This window comes from Arvicola amphibius, chromosome 10, assembly GCF_903992535.2.
Source record: "Arvicola amphibius chromosome 10, mArvAmp1.2, whole genome shotgun sequence".
NCBI lineage: Eukaryota > Metazoa > Chordata > Mammalia > Rodentia > Cricetidae > Arvicola > Arvicola amphibius.
The window spans coordinates 59,921,559-59,942,288 of record NC_052056.1 but is presented as its reverse complement, the minus strand read 5'-3'; the positions used below and the strand labels follow the sequence as shown (position 1 = coordinate 59,942,288).

General features: G+C 47.7%; 1 protein-coding gene across 4 annotated transcripts in view; it reads right to left on the bottom strand.

Annotated features, from left to right (window-relative positions):
* The window catches only part of Kalrn (kalirin RhoGEF kinase), a 589,603-nt gene that overhangs the window by 5,176 nt on the left and 563,697 nt on the right, over positions 1 to 20,730 (bottom strand). For all 4 annotated transcript variants that reach the window (XM_038346659.1, XM_038346661.2, XM_038346660.2 and 1 more), the window contains exons 52-57: positions 9,826 to 9,853; positions 8,922 to 9,093; positions 6,589 to 6,710; positions 5,741 to 5,872; positions 4,042 to 4,206; positions 1,940 to 2,018 (exon numbers count right to left, since the gene is read on the bottom strand). In XM_038346659.1, coding sequence (XP_038202587.1) covers positions 1,940 to 2,018; positions 4,042 to 4,206; positions 5,741 to 5,872; positions 6,589 to 6,710; positions 8,922 to 9,093; positions 9,826 to 9,853 — 698 coding nt within the window. The remainder of the gene's footprint in view (positions 1 to 1,939; positions 2,019 to 4,041; positions 4,207 to 5,740; positions 5,873 to 6,588; positions 6,711 to 8,921; positions 9,094 to 9,825; positions 9,854 to 20,730) is intronic.

The following is a 20,730-nucleotide window of genomic DNA, read 5'->3' as shown; positions in this document are numbered from 1 at the left end:
TGTACATATCCCCTCCCCATCAAGCAGTAGTAGAGATCTTTCTGGGGCTGGAGTCATAGCTCAGAGGTTAGGATCTGGGTTGGATTTCCAGCACCCAGTTCCAAGGTATCTGGTGCCCTCTTCTGGACTCTTCAGTCACAGGGCACACATGTGGTGTGGGTTCATACATGCAGGCACTTAACCATCCTCATGAAATAAAAACAAATACATCTGAAACAAAAAGAGAGACCTTTCCTTCTCAGACCGGTGATCTGGCTTAGTAGAGAAAGGCACCTGCTGTCTGAAGACAGTCTGAGCTTGATGCCTAGAACTCACATAAAACCAGGAGAGCAGGGACCCCACAAATTGTCCTATGACCCCTACACATGGGCTGTGGCATGTGTGCACACATCTCACATAAAATATACACATACATACTAATACATAATAAAATAAAAAAACCTTTCCTTTTGTACTTTTAATTATAATAATATTTTTTTAAAAATGTCATCTTTTCTTCCTTAATATCCTAGGGCTCTTTGAGATGCCAAAGTATCATTTTAAAAATATTTATTGATTTATTATGTATACAGCATTCTGTCTGCATGTTTGCCTGCACATAAGAAGAGGGCATCAGATCTCATTATAGATGGTTGTGAGCCTCCATGTGGTTGCTGGGAATTTAACTCAGAACCTCTGGAAGAGCAGTCAATGCTCTTAACCTCTGAACCATCTCTACAGCCCTCCGAAGTAATATAATTTTTTAGTCAAAATACTTTTATGCCATTTTGACCATTATATAGAGGCGGGTTTATTTTCTTTTCTAAGCAGAATATACTTTTGTACACAATAATGGAGCTGGAGAGCTGGTTCAGCAATTAAGAGTACTGTTGTTCTTGTAGAATACCAGTGTTCAGTTCCCAGCACCCACATGCTGGCTCATAACTCTCCATACCTCCAATTCCAGGAGATCTAACACCCTCTTCTGGTCTCTGCAGGTACCAGGCATGTATGTGGTGCACAGACATACATGTAGGCATAATAGCCATGCAGATAAATAAAATTAATTTTAAAAAGAAATGAAAATGAAATCTTTAAGTTCCCCTTTATTTTTATTTTATATGTATGGCTAATTTGCCTAACTGTATGTCTGTGCACCAAATGTGTGCAATGCTCCCAGTGGCCAGAAGAGAGTGTTAGAACCCTTGGGACTAGAGTTACAGATGGTTGTGAGCTGCCATGTAGGTGCTAGGAATTAAATCCATGTCCTCTGGCCAGTGCTCTTAGCTACTAAGCCTGAATACATAAAACTTTTCACAAAATTTTGCTATATTTTACCTACAGAGCAAGGCTGAGCAACTTTTTTGATCATAGGGCAATGAAATTAGAAGTGAGTAACAAAATATAATTTAAAATCTCATATATATTAGAACATTTTATGTAATTTGTAATCTACTGTAATTGGTTCAAAAATAAACCATAGTTGAAAAAATACCTAGAAACAACAATGATAATAGAAATATCATATATCAAAACTTGGGACATACAGCTAAAATTACACTTTTTAGGAACACTTTGAGACTTAAAAATCTCCAGACTTCCTTAGAAAATGTTGATGAGATCAGCTTCCAACTCAAGTAAAGAAAAAGAAAAGTAGAAAATTTCCAGGAATGCATTAGCTGTTTTCCAACTACAGAGAATGCATCTACACAAGACAGAAAGAAACCCCAGCTGAGGTGATGTAACACACACCTTTAATCACAGCACTCAGGAGGTAGAGGCAGGCAGATCTCCATGAGTTCAAGGTCAGCCTGGCTTATAGAGCTAATTCCAGGACAGTAAAGTCACACAAAGAAACCTTGTCTCAAAATTGAAAAAAATAACAAACAAACAAACAAACAAAAAGACCAACAAAACCAAGTTGATCATTCTCCTGTTGTGAGGTAGCTGGTATCCTTACCTGCCAATCTCGTTCAGTTCGGTGTAAGCAGAATCAAAATTTTCCTTCCAAGAAATGGTGGCACCATCAGCAGCTGCATCTTTGGGGGAGGGAGAATCCACAAGTGACATTATGAATGTCACATGAAAAGAAAGAGAAGCTTCATAAAGAAAATCCAGCACAATAACCCAAGGAAAACAACCCATTCTTTTCTTTTTTTAAAGACTTATTTATTTTGTTTACAGTATTCTGTCTGTATGTATGCCTGCAGGCCAGAAGAGGGCACCAGATTTCATTACAGATGGTTGTGAGCCACCATGTGGTTGCTGGGAGTTGAACTCGGAACCTCTGGAAGAACAGGCAGTGCTCTTAACCTCTGAGCCATCTCTCCAGCCTGAAAACAGCTCATTCTTATGACTAAACTTGGAGGCCTCCCAGTGGGAAAATGCCGTGACTCTCTGGAAAGTTATTTTTTAAATGTCTGAGGGGAACTGACATGGCAGAGTCAGGCAGGCATTCTCTGTCATCTCCTCAAGCTAAGGGAGCACATGGGGCACGATCCGAAATGTAGTCTCCCGGAAAGCTAGAGAAAACATAGCAACGGGGAAGAACACTTTGAAGGAGAAGGCAGTGAAGGTGAGGACCAGGGGAGGGTGCAGAGAGATTGAAAAAGCTGAAGGTCACGGAAGGAAAAAGGAAACGCCAGGAGCAGAGCATACTAGAGAGTTCTCTGCTTAGTACCAAAGTCCTCAGCCTTGGGTGAGTTCACCCTGGATACGGGCTGAGTGAACTTCAGCCATAATTGGTTCTTGTGTGAGATTTGGTGGTTCAGCTTGACTTTGTATGATGTGTTAATTGTCTCCACACACACACACACACACACACACACACACGCATGCACACCCCTAGGGATTTGTATTGTCTGCTGGGGATCTGGTCTTAGAAGTACCATAACAAAAATGGTGACCATCCCATGCCACATTGAGCTGATGGCTTGGAAAGACGGGACCTATAATGTCCACAATGAATTCTGAGGACGTGTGGATCCAGGGTCAAGGTTTTCCAGAAAGTCACACGCCTGTGAGATCAAGTCAAGTCCACTGGCAGGCAACGGACTGGGATGGCCATGACCTGCGTGGTCATTTTTGGCCAAGGCCCTGTGGGGACTCCAAACTTCCTTTAGCCCATAGAGACACAGGTCTGCTGCTTTTTAAGTATGGCGACCCTCCCACCCTTTCCTGTCTTGTCCTCAGCACACACACGCCACATCTGTGTACTGCCTAAAGTGTCACCAATGGGATATTTCTTCAGACCAGCAAGCTTCCTCCTTTAAAATGTCCCCGGGACCAAGATGGGCAGAGAGCAAGGTGGGCAAAAGAAGAATCACACCGGTAATATCCATTTCTAGCTAGTTACATGTATGTCTTAATTTCAATCTTTTTTTTTTTCTTTTTTCTTTTTTTGGTTTTTTCGAGACAGGGTTTCTCTGCAGCTTTTTTAGAGCCTGTCCTGGAACTAGCTCTTGTAGACCAGGCTGGCCTCGAACTCACAGAGATCTGCCTGCCTCTGCCTCCCGAGTGCTGGGATTAAAGGCGTGCGCCACCACCGCCCGGCTCTTAATTTCAATCTTATGTAGATAAAATAGATCTGTGTGGGAAACTAAATTCTGGAAGGGCGGGGCAAATATCAACATTTCATCTGATAGCGAAGTCCTTCGCCCAGGTTGCTTTGTTCCCTCTTTTAAGCTGTTTAGCACTATAGTCCTGTGTTCAACACATGGTGGCCAGAGGCACCCAGGGGAAATCAGACTTGGGATTCCATAAGAGGTCTCAGAGGAGGGCCAGAGCCAGAGAGCAGACTGGGACACAGGTCTCCTGCCTGCCCGTCGAGGTTCCCCTGGGAAACCCCAGAAGGCCCAGGGTCAGCAATGGTGGTAGACCTCATATTGGCTCCGATATATCTCCCGGAGACACTCCATCTGGTCTTTCAAAGGTGGCCTGGTGGGAGCTGCCATGCAGCCCCAAGACACCTCCCCATGGGATCAGAGATGCCAATGATTTTGCAGCAGTGGCCCACTGCCTCACTTCTGCTGGCTAGCTGCCCTAGGCTTGCTGGGAACTCACCGTACTCTGGAAGGCGCACAAACTCTGAGGCTTCACTGGGGAGGCTGATTCCCCAAGGGTTGCTGGCACTGACCCGGAACTGATAAGGGCATCCGGGACTAAGGTCTTCAATGACGAGGTAAGTGTCCAAGGTTGAAGCTACGGACTGCTGCCAGACCTGGGAACCTGGGGGCAGTTCCAAGGAGAGGGAGGGGGAGTCAAAGAGACGTTGTTTCAAAGACCTTCAGCAGCCAAAGATAGGAAAATGGACAGAAGCAGTTCAAAGGGCAGGATGGCCACTGGCAGGCTCTGAAAGTCTGCAGACCAATGTGGGGGATTTGGCCCTGTTTCCTAAATAACATCAAATAATGGCTGTGCAAGAAGTTGGCCTATGGACTCTATCCCTTCTCAAATGTGCAAGCTGAGGAGCTAGCACTGACTTTACGTGGGGATATGTGGCAGTGTGATTGGGCTGTAAGAAGATACAGCAAAGTAAGAGACAACATGCCTCTGGAAATTGAAAGCAAAATGAACACATACAGGAGCATGTAAGTATGTGAAAATACTCCACGCATGGTATAATTCTCCCCTTTGACTCCAGCTAAAGTTCACAGAAACCTGGCAGAGAAGGGCGCACTAATCTTACTCGACAGAGGAAGAGATAGAGTCTCAGAAATACTAGGCAGTTTGTCTATGAGAGCTTAGCTTCTGAGCGAGCTATGAACTGAACTTGGGAACACTGAGGCAGGTCCTCTGGCTGGCTCAGCAGTCACACCTGGGCTGGCCTGCACAGCCTGCTGCAGACAGCTCAAGGAAAGGCTGAACTGAAGAGTGTTGAAATCGCACAGCTTCTGCTTAATAAGGAAAAGAGGAAGGAAGAGCGAAGGTAACGATGGTGATGGGAAGCAAAGTAAAAAGATGATCTTGGACGGGCAAGCTGGGCTTTCAGTCCAATTGGGTAATTTGTGATGTGGTTCGGAGCTGCGGTTGCGACAATCACAACTTCCTGGAAGCGCCTTTCTAAATGTATCATTATTTATTGTAATTTTACTATTTTGGAGACAGGGTCTTACTTTGTAGCTCTAGCTGACCTAGGCCACTCTGTAGACTAGGCTTGGCTTCGAACTCATGGAGAACCTGCCAGTACCTTCCAAGTGCTCAAAGGTGTGAGCCACCACATCTGGCTTAAACTTCCTTCCTTCCTTCCTTCCTTCCTTCCTTCCTTCCTTCCTTCCTTCCTTCCTTCCTTCCTTCCTTCCTTCCTTCCTTCCTTCCTTCCTTCTTCCCTCTCTCTCTCCTTTCTTTCCTCACAGTTAAAGATACATATGTGTATACATTCTATAGATTTTATCTAGTGGTGGACGGATAGAGCGCTGATCATCCCACCATGGTTTCTGTTCTGGGGAAAAAAACCCACAGACTCGTCAACTACAGAGAAGGGTCTAGTGGGAGCTTGCCCCTTACTAACTACAGTGTTGTGTTTCTTTGCTCTATGTGATTGAGCAGGGTAATCAGGACAATGCAAGAGACACATTGCCACCTAGTGGCTGGACCAGGATGGCCCCAGGGCGTTTCCATTTGGAACCGCTGGCAGCCTTAGCCTGGCCCCGGGGTGCGCGAGCCAGGCCAAGTCCGGTGAACAGAAAGCTATATGAAGTCTCAGGTTCACGACCCTGAAGCCCTCCTGAGAGGAAGCAAATACAGAGAGAGAGCAACACACCTTCCTCGCGGTACTCCACAGTGTACCCCGAAATAGTGCAGTTCCCAGTGCTGGCCGGGGGCAGCCAGCGGAGGATGACGGAGGTGCAGCTCCTCTCCTGCGCGATGGGGCGGTTGGGGGCTGCGGGAACACCTGTGGAGACAGACAGCAGGGCGGGGCTGCTCCTCAGAACTCGAGTAGCTCCATAGTCGCATGGAGCCCTGGAAACACGCCAAACCCGCCTCAAATCTGGCGCATAACCTTGTCCAAGCAGCGCTCCTGACTCCAGGCCCAAGGGAGGCCTAGGAGATGGGACCTGCTGCCTGGCAACCTCCTTCAATTAAACAGGAACCACGCTGAGGACTGGGGAAGGGCTCTTAGCAGGCATGCTTCTCATTCCCATTGGCCTGGGTTCTGCTTTAGAATTTGACAAGGGATCCTTTCTTCCCGAGTTTCAGGGTGCCCTGGCCATGTCCACTTAAAACGACCAATGTAAATTCTCCGAGGCAGGAATAGGGAAGGCAGAATGTGGGCAGCCAGGGCAGTGGGGAAAGAGGAGGTTGGAGTCATTGCTTAATAGGAACAGATGATAAGAGAGTCATATGGAAGGGTGGTGGTGGTGACCACAAACCAATGGGCATGTCCTCAATGCCACCGAACTTTCCACTTTTAAGTGGTTAAGATGCTAAGTTTTGTTATGTTTTGCTACAGTCAAGAAATGCTATAAAATAGATATAGATAGATGGATGGATGGATGGATGGCGGGAGGGAGGGAGGGAGGGGGAGAGAGAGAGAGAGAGAGAGAGAGAGAGAGAGAGAGAGAGAGAGAGAGAGAGAGAGGAGAGAGAGAGAGGGAGAGCACAGCATACCTTGCACCTTAACTGTAGCTGACGTGGAGGCGGTTCCGTGGTCATTTGTTGCTATGCAGGTATAAATCCCGCTGTCTTGGGGCATCAGGTTGCAGATCTTGAGGGTGATTTCCCCAGAATCACTAGGACATTAAGTGCATCTCCTTCAGACTCGAGTGAGGGGACAGTTGAGGGGCAGGTAAAATGCCACCTGCTTGGTTCAGGGTGTGCAGAGGTGAGAGCGCATGCCTCCAGTTTATCCACCTCTCTACCTTGCATCCATTGTCTTATGGGGGGAAATTTTTTCTGGCTATTTTTTTCTGGCTATTTTTTTTCTGGCTAATTTGTGTAAATAAGGAATAGAACGGGGATGGCATGATATATGAATAGAAATAAATAATATCCTGTAACCTACTGGTTTGCAATGTAATTATGAGTACTTTACACAAGTAACCTTGGGCTGAAATAGCTTCAATCTCATAAGTCAATAACAAATAATAAAAGAGATTCAATAATGAAAATGTGTGTGTATTTAAAATCTTACACATGGGATCCTTAAAACCATTAAGTGGGTGTTGGGGACATGGCTCAGTGGGTATACAGTGCCTGGTGTACAGCATGAGAATAGGAGTTAGTAACAAACTGGGTGCAGCACATGCCCGTGACCCCAGAACTGGGTGCTGGGTGGGTTGGGGAGCAGGCAGATCCAGAGGCTGCTGGCCATCCAGTCCAACTGAAAGAGTAAGTTCTAGGTGAAGAGCAAGAGGTGAAGACATTTGAGGTGGACCTCTGTCCCCATGAGCACATGTCTAGGTGATCACGAGTGCGTGCGTGTGCACACACACACACACACACACACACACACACACACACAGAACCTAAGTGGTAACTTTCTCACTTGCCCCAGAATGGCGTTCAGAAACCCCTCACAGAAGGAACTTCTCTGAGAGGATTAATCCACAGGGAAGTCAGTCCACCCACTCTGTTGTGGTTTGAACGAGGATGGCTCCACGAGGCTCACGTGCTTAAATACTTGGTCCCTAGTTGGTGGAACTGCTAGGAAAGGATTAGGAGGCGTGGCCTTGCTGGAGGGGGTGTGTCACCAGGTGGGGGTTTGAAGTGTGTCCCTAGGGGGGATGTTGAGGTTTCAAAAGCTCACACCAGGCCCCATCTCTCTGCTTGCTACTTGCCTGCTGCTATGCTCCCTGCCACGATGGTCGTGGATTCTAGTACCCTCTGGAAGAGTTTCCGAATTGAGCTTTCATGAGCTGCAAATTGAATGCTTTCTTCTATAAGTCTCATTGGTCATGGTGTCTCTTCATAGCAATAGCAAAGTAACTAAGACAACATCCCTCGGGGTGTGACAGTGTTCTGAGATCTTCACGCTCTCCGCCAAACAACGACTCTCACACGGAACTGCTCAGGCCTATGATGTTTTATGGCATGACCAGGCATCTTTTCTGGAAATACCAAGGAAGGCACCCTCACCTTTAATACACACACACACACACACACACACACACACACACACACTCACAAACAAGTTAAGTCAATCAGTAAAGTGTGCTTGATTCTAGGTATTTCTCTAAGTGGCAGGTGAGCCATTAGAGCTTGTTATTGCTTGTCCGCTGTACACAGCAATGCACAGTGATGCTCAGAATTCCTGTGGGGGTGGGGACAAGCCAGCAGAATGGCTGGAGGCAGTCACTCAAACAGAATTTTAGTGGAGAAGAGCCTTACATTTTGGAACGTACTTTCCCCCCTTCTCATAAAGTAGTTCTTAGGTAAGGACCAAATCACATCCCTATCTCTATGCATCCTGGCAGGCATGAAGCATTCCAGGGTGTTCGTTAGCTTTCAGTACTTCTGACAGATCTCCCTGGGGCCCTTGGATAGACTGATCATCTAATAGGGTGACTATAAGGCAGGGGCCACAGAAGCATTTTATATTCATGGTTAAGGCTTGGCCTGTGATTTCAAGGACAATGCTTTATTTGTTTATTGTAGGTCCAGCACAGAGTGCTTCTAGATGGTTCCTGTTAGCTTCCAGGATGCCCACCTGGTACTGGGCAGCACACACAATGCATGCTGGCACCCACTAGAAGTTCAGGCTAAAGGGCCAGCTTCAGAGTGAACAGTTGAGGTTGTGCCTAAGACTTGAACACAGGGTGCTCCGGTGTGGGAGGCTGAGTCACCCGTGCTTTTAACTCAATCTCTCTCCTAATCAAGGCCAAGTGTGGGAGCTGGAATAAACTCGAGGACAGCGCCTTGGGGGTGACTAGTAATCCAGAAGGACTTTTACCCAGAATCCAGCCTCTGGGTGCTCTGGTTCGGACACTGGGTGATCCACTTACCAGGAGGAGATGGTGGATGTGGCTGAACTGTTGTCAGTGTCTAGGATGTTCTGGTCTGGACCCTTCCAGGTGATGGCGGGCTTTGGCCGCCCACAGACTCTGCACTGCAGTATCACCGTGTCTCCAAGCAAGCAGGTCACATCTACTAAGGGCACGAGGAATTCTGGAGCCACTGCAATGGAATAGACACACATTGCTATTGCCACAACAAACTTACAACTTACAATTTTAGACATTGTATTCTCACCCCCAGAGATGGGCATCATGGTTCAAGTGATGCTCAGCCTGCCAATGTTTGATCAGCATGCACTTCTCTGTATGAGAAACTTATTGTGTAGACCAGGCTGTTCGTAAACTCACAGATATTCACTTGCCTCTGCCTCTGAGTGCTGGGATTAAAGGTGTGCACCCCCATACCCACCTTTGTGCCCCTCTATTTTACAGCAAACTTAGAAACAAAAGTCCGGCAGTGGTGGCACACGCCTTTAATCCCAGCGCTCGGGAGGCAGAGGCAGGGAGATCTCTGTGAGTTCGAGGCCAGCCTGGTCTACAGAGCTAGTTCCAGGACAGCTAGGGCAGAGAAACCCTGTCTTGAAAAACCAAATTTAAAAAAAAAAATTAGAAACAGAACAAAAGGGAAAAGCTCCATGATGGCACAGTGCAGAGGTGGTTTTAGGGACATTCCACTATTCAACCTTTGGACTTTACACAAACACAGTTTTCTTTATTTAGTCAAATATATTACATGCTGCCCACTTTTACTTAATAGATTGTCTTAATTCCCTCTCCTTGTCTATAAATACAGAAGCATATCGCCATTGCTTAAGCTCCCAACCTTAAAGCTAAGTAGAATTTATGTAGCCAGCCCCCTACATTCTCAACTCTATCCCCTTTAAAAACTCACCTTCTTGGATGAAATTTGGATTTAAGATCTGAAAAACACACAAAAGAACAGAAAATTACTTGAACCTTTACGACTAAGAGAAAAATCATAGGCTTTACTGAGTCATTACAAGTACCGATTGGGGTTGGGGCGATGACACCAGGACCCCATCCTGTCCCTGTGGTGTTATGGATGACCACCATCACAGACACCCTCTTCAACACCAGAGGGCATAGGATTACTTCCTGTCTAAGATGGCCACTGGGCAAGCTTTCTCCCTTCCTTCCTTCCTGTTGCCCTTTATCCATGTACAACCCACACCCCTCCCATTCTTCATGTCTTCAGGCGATCCATAGCAACGGTTTCCCCCCCCAATCTCTGGCAGAAACAAAAGACCCGAGAGTGATCGGGCTGGGGCACTACGGTGGACCTACCCAGTGGTTTCCTTCCAAAGGTTCCCTTCCACCCGTATTTGGCCCTATACAGAGCTTCCCTGGTTGAAGAGAAAGAGCAGTAGAGCCAGACTGTCAATCTGGTCCCAGCCCACCTCTATGGTCCTGGCCTCCACAGGGGATGGGCAAACACCTGATCTTTGTGCTACTCAAGAGAGCAGAGGAAGATTCAAGCCTAGAACATGTGATGTGCCCTGCCCAGAACACCTGGCTCGTCTAAAGGAGGCCACTCTAGGCTGCCTGGAAAGCTAACCATTCTCAAGAGGCCACTCACTGTGCTCTTGCCCCTGCCCCCTTCTCCCTCCCCCCCCCCCCACAGTATCACCTCTCCCCAAAGGCAAATCCAGTTCTTAAACATCTGGCTTGTGGAAAGGCTCGAGCTTTGGTGAAGCGGGTCAGGTGTCACCTGTTTTGTTTGCTGTGGTTGCATGCTCATTACTTAGCACCGATTAGTGTTCATTATATCCTTCACTATAAAACGGAAGAAAAATAACGCCTGTGTGACATGCTGTCACAGAGACAGCTACAGTTGTATATGCCAAGTGCTAGCATGGTGCTTCTTGAATGAGGCCTGCTTAAAGACAAAGATGTGACGCTCTAAGTGCCTCCCTCATGCTAAGCAGTCTGTGGGTAAGGCGCCTGACCTCCGCTGCCTTGTCAGGCAAAAGCTCTTTCCTTCTAGCTGGGGTGGAAGACACACTTGCCTTCCGGGAAGGAAAGCTCGGGTGCGGCTTTCACAGCGGTCCCCAGTATCTGTCCCTGCATTCTGCGAACGCGCACAGCTTCCGTGTGTTCCCATATAGAGCGATGTGCAGGAGCCCCCTGGAAAGATGCTGTTTCCTTCCTGGGGTTCCCCTTTGCACACTAACTGCCCTTTTACACACAGGTTTTCCATGACATGGGCTGTAGGCACCCTTGCGATGCTAATTCTGGAACCCTGTGGGGACTCCAGCTTATTCAGTCCCCTCTATTAGAGTGAAAATGCCACTTAGAACAGCTCGCTGAGGTCCTTTAATTCAGCAGTCCCCAGTTTAAAAACAGACAGATCAGTCAATGCCTGGATCGTATGAAGAGCGTTCCTGTCTGGATTGGTGTGTAGTGTGCAGGCGGTTTGTGCAGGGAAGAGTGTACTGGGGGTTGTACCCACGGCTTTGCTCGTGTCAGGCAAGTGCTTAGTAAATTGATTTATTTATTTAAAATGTTGATATAAGGCCTTAAAGCCAAAATGTTGAGGGCAAGCTTTAAACTAGGGCTTCTCCTGCCTCAGTCTTTTTAATGGCTGGGGTTACAGGCATGCACTATTATGTTTGGCTGGCATTTAAAACACACACACATACACACACATACACACATACACACACACACACACACACACACACAAAGAGAGAGAGAGAGAGAGAGAGAGAGAGAGAGAGAGAGAGAGAGAGAGAGAGAGAGAGAGAGAATTCGTCCTTTGAGAATTGTATATACATAAACAATGTATTTTGATCATATCAGCCCATTCCCTCTTCAGTTCCTTCCGGAACTTCCTGCCAAACCCCACTCCCAACTTCATGTCTTCTTTTCATAGCCCACTGAGTCCACCCAGGGTTGTCCGTGTGCACGGGTCTAGGCAGGGCCATCCACTAGTGCACAGATAGCCCACCAGGGGCCATTTCCCCGAGGAACACCGACTCTCTCTCCTTCAGCAGCCTTCAATTGCCAAAGCTCCTTAGCTAGGGTTGGGTTTTGAATCCCTCTCCTATCTATTGACTCTTTGACTGGCTCGGTCTAGCGCAGGCAGCCACGGCTGCTGTGAAGTCATGAATGGCTCCGTGTGCCCAGAAGACACTTTTTGACAGTCATCTCCCTCCATGTCTCTGATCATCTTTCCGTCCCTCTTCTGCCATGTTCTCTCCTGGGGTGTGTGTGTGTGTGTGTGTGTGTGTGTGTGTGTGTGATAACAGCTTTCCCATTAAGGGTTGAGCACGCCACAGCTATTGATGCTCGTAACTCTTACCAGCTGTGGGTCTCTGTATTAGCTGTCCACGGCAGAGAAAAGCTACACCAGTCTGTTGGTCCTGGGAGTTAGGAAGGATACTTTTTTTTAAGGCCTCCTTCAGGCAAATTACCAGGCAGCCTTGTTGAAGGACCGCTGGAGGATGATCCGGTCTGTGCAAAGCAACTGATCTTCCACCTGCCAGCTTCCAGCCCTTGAGGCTTTTTTGGATGAGTGAAACAAGGAAGGATGTTACAAATAAAAGCTATTGAGTCTCACACCTAAGAGACCCCTCTGTGTGAGAAGGGAGCAAAGCTTTACTCAGGGTGATCAATTAACTGTGACAGCAGCACCACGGCACCAGCAGGGGGCGCAAAAGAGGTCGTTCACCAAGCAGTCTGGCTTAGGTGAGGTACACCAACCCTTTCTGTCAGTTATTTGGCAGAGGCTAAGAATATTTCCATATGTTGATGGTGATTATTCAGTAATGGGCTTATAGGAGGCTTTTCTTTTCATTTAAGAAACACTGGCTGATCTGTGTGTGGTCTTGTGGACACAGAAATACAAAGATATAGGCCCTACTTTCCATATTTATAAAACAGCATATAGTGTTAAGGTAACTCCTCCTTCCTTCCTTTCTCCCTCCCTCCCTCCCTCCCTCCCTTCCTCCCTCCCTCCCTCCCTCCCTCCCTCTCTTTCTCTCCTCCCCCTTCTTCCTCTCTCTCTCTCTCCTCTCTCTCTTTCTCTCTCTTTTTCTCTCTCTCTCTGAGACAGAATATCTCTATGTAGCCCTGGCTGTCCTGGAACTCACTACGCAGACCAGGCTGGCCTTGAACTCACAGAGATCTGCTTGTCTCTGACTCCCAAGTGCTGGGATTAAAGGCATGCGCCGCCACTACCTGGCTTGGCCGTTATTCTTAAACAGTGTGGGACTCAGTTTCATCAGTAAATTGGGGATTGCAATGCCAACATGGAAGGGTTGTTTGATGCTGGTAAAGATTTATCGAGCTGCCCCTTGGTTAGGTGGTTGTCCCAGGAGGGAACAAGGCAGACAAGCACATTGCCAGATGCAGGCAGCAGTGCAGTGGGGAAGATGGAATGCGATATTCACATTCTAGGTTTGATGGATTGTAAGGACCAGTCCTCAACAGACCACAGAGCTCAGAACTTTGCTCCCTCCCATTCCCTACTCAATCAGGACTCTGGGGACAAAGAACCTGAGAAGACTGCTGAACAGACTGTCTGGTGGTACTTCCACCACGAGGGGGATTCCCCAGAGAGAAGGCGATGACGTCCCTGCCAGCAGGCTCGCAGAGGAGACAATCGAACAAGTGGCAGATCATCATATTTCATATATACTTAAGGCATGAGGTATGGAACCCAGGACTTATGTGCGCTAGGCAAGCACCCCACCGCGGAGCTACCTTCTCAGGTCCTCGTAGGAAAAGTTGAAGTGAGGCTTCACAAGCCTGTCCTGAGGTAGTGCTTCAATGAGAACACATCCCAGTTGGCTGCAGAGAGAGTGTCTGGCTCCTCTTTCTCATCATGGAATCCTGTGTCATATATGCTACTGAATACACACACTGTTTAAGGAATGCATACACCTAGATAGGATGTAGATTTAGTGGGAGTGTTGGGGAGAAGCTTAACTGTAGAGTCTTATCTGGAAAGACCCAGGGAAGCCACCCACCTTTGTTTTGGCCCTTTGGCTGGCTCATGGAGCAGGGCAGCTGTTGCCACCATGGTAATATCAGCACTGATGTAGGCAGCTTTATCTAATTGGCATGAACTGCTCACAGCCACCTCCCTCGGGAAGCCATGGAGGAACACAGAGGCAGTGTGACTGATCCCTATCTCCTAAATGAGACAGGGAAACGAAGTGTAGAATCCTACAGTGACAGAGGGCTGGCTATGGGAGACTTTGATTAGCTCACTATGCTGTCCATCACAGTGTGGGGTGGGTGCAGTGGGAAGTGCTTGGGGAAAGCACTGATCTTTGTCATTGATGACAGAGGCCCAAATGCTCAGCTTGGCTGCCTCTGTCCCAACTCTTTCCAGTATGCTATAAACTTTCCAGCAGGGACTAAGAACCTGGGCAAGGTCCTTGCCATTGCTTTTGCTAGCTGTGACTTTGGATCACACCCCCAGATAATTCTTTCCTTGTTCCACCCGAAGCAAATCCAAGTACGGACAGGAGATGGCCATGACACTATTCTCCCACAGTGGTCTTCTTAGGAATGGATTTGTCTATGGATCTCTATGGCTCCCAGGTCCACGAGGACAAGGACCACGTTGTCTTCTTCATTGCTATTGCCTCCAAATTTAGCACAAAACTTGGCACGTGGTGGTCTGTATTTGTCAAACCATTGACATTTTTTAGGGGTTGGGATTCTAGTTCGGGGAGGTAAGATAAGAACACATCTTTCCCAGAAACTGCAATGCCTTTTGTTTTCTATAAATTGGCCATGTGACTTTCTTGGGAATCCCATTGGTCGGTCCAAGCCTGTGATTCAGCCAATGGTGATGGCGATCTTCCTTCCTCTGTGCTCTTCCAGTTGGTACCTTGGGGCCTCTGGTCACAAGCTGCCATGCATCACAGCATCTTCTCTGTATTGCATATGTCACCGGTTGCAGATGACAACCCTTCTGTGTTTTGTGTACCTCCAGTGTCAACGATCATGGTGTTAAACCAAGCATCTTCTGTAGAATGGGTCAAAGTGTCTTGAATCAGATTAACCGAGGTCACTCAATTCCTGGACTTGAATTTGGGTCTCCTGGCTGTCTTGTCTAGTGACCGATGTTGATGCGTGCATGGACCCAAAGTTCTAACCATGTCTCAGATGTTTCTTGAAAATGAATGTTCCCTTCCCTTACAAACGTGGGCAGTCATCATGAAGGGATGGATGGGAAGCCACGGAGAACTGGAATGTGAATAAAAATGGTTGTGGAGGAAACAGATGCTGTTCATACATAATGTACATGGTCTCGCTCTAAGAGATGCAGGTGAGAGGGAATGCTGGGTAAAGTGTGAGTGGGGGGGGGCAGTCGGGTAGAGGAAGAGATGGACTGCTGGGGAATCTGGTTTTATTTGACCAGCAGAGGGCAGCAGGGAGCAGGGTTTCCCTGAGGCCATAAGAACGAATCGCCAAGCAGCTTAGTTCCTTCTGTTTTTTTTTTTTTTTTCCTCCATCAAAATGCAGTGAAGCAAGGGGAAATGTTACAGGTCAGACCCACCAAGCCGAGTTTGAAGAGAGCTGGAGCTTTATTTTTCTTGCCAGTTAGGGCTGAAGAGTCTGACTCTAAGAAGTGAGATTCTGTCTGGAAAACCAGTTTTTCTAAATCCCCACCACCCAATCACAAAGCACATGTAAGCTCTATCTGCTAATGGATAAAGATGACTGAAGGACACTCACACCGGAGGCCCCCAACCATCTAGAGCTACCGGGGTGAAACACAATCCTACACTGCATATTTCCAACACTATCTGCTTTACGTTTGCTTCAAGCTAATCTGAGCGCAGGGAAGGAAAGGGATTTAGGTAATATTTAGTTAGAAAGTAAACAGATATTAAAAAGATAATACTTCCTGGACTGAGGCTATAACAGAGTCTTAGAGCACTTGCCTCGTATGTGTGAGGTCCTGGATTCTACCCTCAGTGCAAAACAAAACTTCCTGAACTTTTTCTTGTGCATGTGGCCCTGGAGCTGGGGATGGTTTCTGATTTAAAGGTTTAACTATTCATTATTTCAATCTGACTGCGGCAAACAGTTTTCCATTTTCCTTTCCTCCCTTTCTCTCTCTCTCTCTCTCTCTCTCTCTCTCTCTCTCTCTCTCTCTCTCTCTCTCTCTCTCTCTCTCTCTCTCCCTCTCTCTCTCTCTGTGTGTGTGTGGTGTGGTGTGGTGTGGTAGTGGTATCTGTGTAGGCCAGGAGAGGGTACTGGCTCCCCTGGAACTGGAGTGACAGGCAGTTGAGAGCTGCCCAGTGTGAGTGCTGAGAAGTCAGGTCTTCTGCAGGAGCAGGACTTGCTCTGAACTGCTAAGCCATTTCTCCAGCCCCAGACCCAGATAGCTTTTCCTGGGACTATGATTCTCTCTGTCCCAGCCTTAATGAAAATGTTTTTACTTATGCTGGTGCCGCAGCCTGTGAACTTTAGAAGAGGGTGCTGGAGCCAGAGTTAGAGTGGTGAGCGGCCTGACTTTAAACCATTTATTGTTGTTGTTTTTATTTATTTATTAGACAGGCTGTCCTGGAACTTGTTCTGTGGATCAGGCTGGTCTTGAATCAGAGAGCTTCCTGTCTCTGCCTCCTGAGTGCTGGGATTAAAGGCATGCACCACCACTCGGCTCAAATCATTATTTTAAAAGATTTTTTTCGTTTTATGTATATTGATGTTTTGTTTGCACGTACATCTGCAGACCAGAAGAGGGCATCAGATCACACAGAAGGCTGTGAGCTGCCAAGTGGGTACTGGGAATTGAACTCAAGACCTCTAGAAGAGCAGCCGGTGTTCTCTCTAGCCCCTCAAATCATTTTTAAAAAGATATATTTTTATGTGTGTGTGTGTGGTGGGGTGTGTCTATGTGATATGCACATGAATGCAGGTGCCCAAGGTCTGAGGCATTAGATCCCCTGGAACTGGAGTTACAGGGAGTTTAAGTTGCCTGACATAGGTTCAAATTCCAGTTCCAACTCTCCAGTTCCCTCCAAATCTTTTCTTTCTTTCTTTCTTTCTTTCTTTCTTTCTTTCTTTCTTTCTTTCTTTCTTTCTCTTTCTCTCTCTCTCTCCCTCCCTCCCTCCCTTCCTCCCTCCCTCCCTCCCTCACTCTCTTTCTCTCTCTCTCTCTTTCTCTTTCTTTTTTTCTTTCATCATTATGGTGGTTGGAGAACTTGGTCTGTATATGTGGTATTGATTTCTTGATTTTCTTCCCCCCTGAAATTTGCCTTGGGAATCATTGAGGAAAGCTCCCTGAGTTTGTAGGCAAACTTTGACAGAACGTGAATGTTTGTGTAAAGAGGTGAATGGGAGTGGTGGCTTCGTTTCTTCTAATGCTGCACTCTCGAGGCGACTCCTAGGTCAATGGCATTGGTAGCCTTATAGGTGTAGAACATAATGAAATGGGCTAGGCCTTCAGACCCGGGTGAGGTGGCTCAGGAAAGACATGACTAAGAGCACAATGAGTGACGCCGGCCCAAGAAACCAACTAATGTCAAGTAGACTTAACTTTCCGGCTGCAATGCCTGTGTTCCTGAGTCACTGGGAGAGGGTGTGCCCAAAGCCCAGCGTTTACCCCAGAAGCCAAGGGATCATAAAAGTTGTTGAAGAAGAAATTCTCCTCCTACGAGCAGATGTGCAACAAGGAGGGGCCTGAACCTCTGCATTCAGACTTCCTGATGGATGTAGGTCAAGGTGAGGAGGGCACAGGTCAGTAAAAGATCTCCTCTCACTGGCCGTGTGACCTTATTTCTCTGAACCTACCTTTTTTTCTGGGAGAGGTGATTGGTTTTGATTTTTTTTTTAGTTTTATTGGTTTGTTGTTGTTGTTTGTTTTTGTTTGTTTGTTTTTTGAGACAGGGTCTCTCTGTGTAGCTCTGGTTGTCCTGGAACTCAGTTTAGACCAGGCTGACTTTGAACTCACAGAGATCCACCCGCCTCTGCCACCCGAGTGAGGGACTAAAGGTGTGGGCCGCCACTCCCTGCTGAGAGGTGGTTGTTAATGCTTATTGTCAACTTGGATAGAGAAGGGCCCGGGGAGATTTATAAGCACAACTCTAGCCATGTCTGTGAGGGCATTTGCAGAGAGGATTAGTTAGGCTGGTGGTGATGGGCTACCTGCTCTGAATGTGGGTGGCACCAAAACATAGCCTGTTGGATGACAGGCTGAATAAAAAGGACAAAAGGAGACAGCCCTCTAGTGTGGACATTCTCCATGTCTGTTTCCTGGCCACCATGAGTGACTAGCCTCCTCTCCTACACACTCCTGTCTCCACGGTCTTCAGCCTCATCTCTGGCCTGGAGCATCAGGGCTGAAGGAACAATGACAGAGACCCAGGAGCTGTGTGGCTAAGCTCGTCCTCTGTTTACAAGGCTTTTCTTGGGAACTCGAGGTCAGAGACAAAGCTATCACAACTAGGCGACTATGCCTCCCCTGATGGCCAAATAGAGCACGGAGGGAGGGCTGCCTTGCCTCAGCTAAGGTCCTTTCTTCAGCGGCAAGCTTCCATCAGTCCTTATAGGGAGTCAGGACAAATCTGGGCAGGAAGAGCGTGCCTGGCTGCCAAATCCATCAGATACCTTACAAAGCAAATGTTTTGTCAAAACGAGAGGAATGTGACACTCCACTTTCTTTTCCTTTCAAGAGTTCTTTTCATTAATTCTGTTATTAAAATACAAAAACAGGCTTCAGTGGAAACCTACTGGCCATGCCAGGAGGTCGGTCGCCCGACTGGTGTGCAGACTTTTCATCTGCGTGGCCAGGTTATTCTGAAGCCCCGAATCTGGGACGAGGATGCCAGAGTGTCTGAGGCAGGAGCAAACAGGCTAGTTCTTCGAGGCTTGGGCAGCTGGGACCTGGAACTGTGTTCTTTTGAGGGGTGTGTGTGTATGGGGGGGGGGGGAGATGTGCCAGTTCTGAACACTCACCCTGTTCCTGGAACCGAGAGTCACAAGTTTGTTCTGCCATGGTCTCAGTGCTTTGGGAGACAGATGTGGTCCAGAGCCAACTCCCCTGACATCCCCCTTAGATCTATGTGGTGTCCAGAGGGCTACATGTCAGTATCTACAGGCCTGCACACTAGAGACTGTGAGTCGCCTGCAGAGAAACCCAGAGCTCAGGAAAGCTAACTGGCCCAAGGTCACATAGGTGCCAGGATCCAGAGTCCAGGTTTTCTGACTACGGTTTAGTCCCATTGCCTTTGTGTGGCTTCTGTTTCTGTCACAGATCAGCTCTGGGAAGCCAGAAGGAGCAGCACCCTCACACAAGGCGACTGGCAGTGGAAGACAGGCCTCCTCGGCCCCCAGGACCTGTGCTTTAGATTAAAGCCGGCCTGGAAATGGTGTCTTCTAAACTGCCACGGGAGGGGATGTGATGGGGGAAGAATGGTCAGGGAAAGCAAACAACTGCCTCAGGGCATCTTCTGGTTTTCTTTTTAAAAATCAGTGTGAGTTCACGGGCATGCATCTGTGTAGATGTGTGTGGAAGCCAGAGGCCAATACTGTGGGTCCTTCTCAGTTATTCTCCACTGATGCAGCTAGATTGGTTGGCCAGCAAACCCAGGGATTGTCTTGTCTCTTGTCTCTTCTCCCCTAGGATGACCGTGCCCCACTTTTCCTATGATGCTGGTCCTCGCACGTGCACAGCAAACACTCTATTGGCTGAGCCCTCTGCCTACTCCTAGCTGCTCATTTTTTGAACTGAAAATTACCGCTTAGAAATTGTTTGATATGTGTGCATGTTTGCCTGCATGTGTTTATGTATGTGTCTGTGTGTGCCACATGCACACCTGGTGCCCACAGAGGTCAGAAGAGGGCATCAGATCCCCTGGAGCTGGAGTTAGGAGTCATTGTGAGCCACCATGTGGGTGCTGGGAATCAAACCCAGGTCCTCTGGATGAGCAGCAAGTGCTCTTAACTGCTGAGCAGTCTCTGCAGCCCCAGGTTAATCTTTTTGTAATTCAACTCCCTGTTTTGAAAAGGAAAAGAGATGGGGAGATGGGAGCTGGGGCGAGGAGCGGTGGCTGTTGTTTAGTGGGCACGCATCATGTTTGAGGTTATGGCAAAGTTCCGGAAATGAAGGGTTGTGATGGCTGCACAACATCGCGAAGAAATTCCCCATCACTGAGCTCCATACTGAACTCCATAGTGAGAATGCACAAGATCGTGAAGGGATTCCCCATCACTGAGCTCCATACTGAACTCCATAGTAAGGACGCTCACCATGGCACACCCATGCAAAGTGGTAAAGAGTTGTTGAGAGCAGAGGCTAGCTCTTGAAAATGTTATTTTTCACCCTGATTAGAAATATCCTCCCCAATTAGCCTCCTGTTTTCAAGTGTCTTGGTTTGGCACCTTCAGAGCCCTTCTCTACAATGCTTAGGGGACGTGTGAGCTCCCTAAGCCACGTAGCTGGCAGCTGGCAGCTGAAAAAAGCCAGAGTCTGCAGTGGCTGGGGTGGGGAGGGTCTTTCTGGAATCACAACTTCTCACTTGGATGGACTGACTTCTGCTAAGAGGGCTATGGAGCTTTATTAAAAAAATTAAAATGCATGCAATTAATTAAGTTTGACGCAAGAATTGGGCTGAGGATTCTGATCCTTGGAGATAAAGGCCCGAGTCTGGAAATCGGTTCAGACTCTTCAGCCCCACTGATGGATTCAAGCAGGGGGCAATGTGGGGCAGATTTCTTGAGTCAGGCCCTGGCTGGGGGCAGGTGCTGGGCCTGGGTACTTGAGTCCTGGCTCTAGCCTGGAGTGTCACGTGTGGACACTGGGTGGTCATGG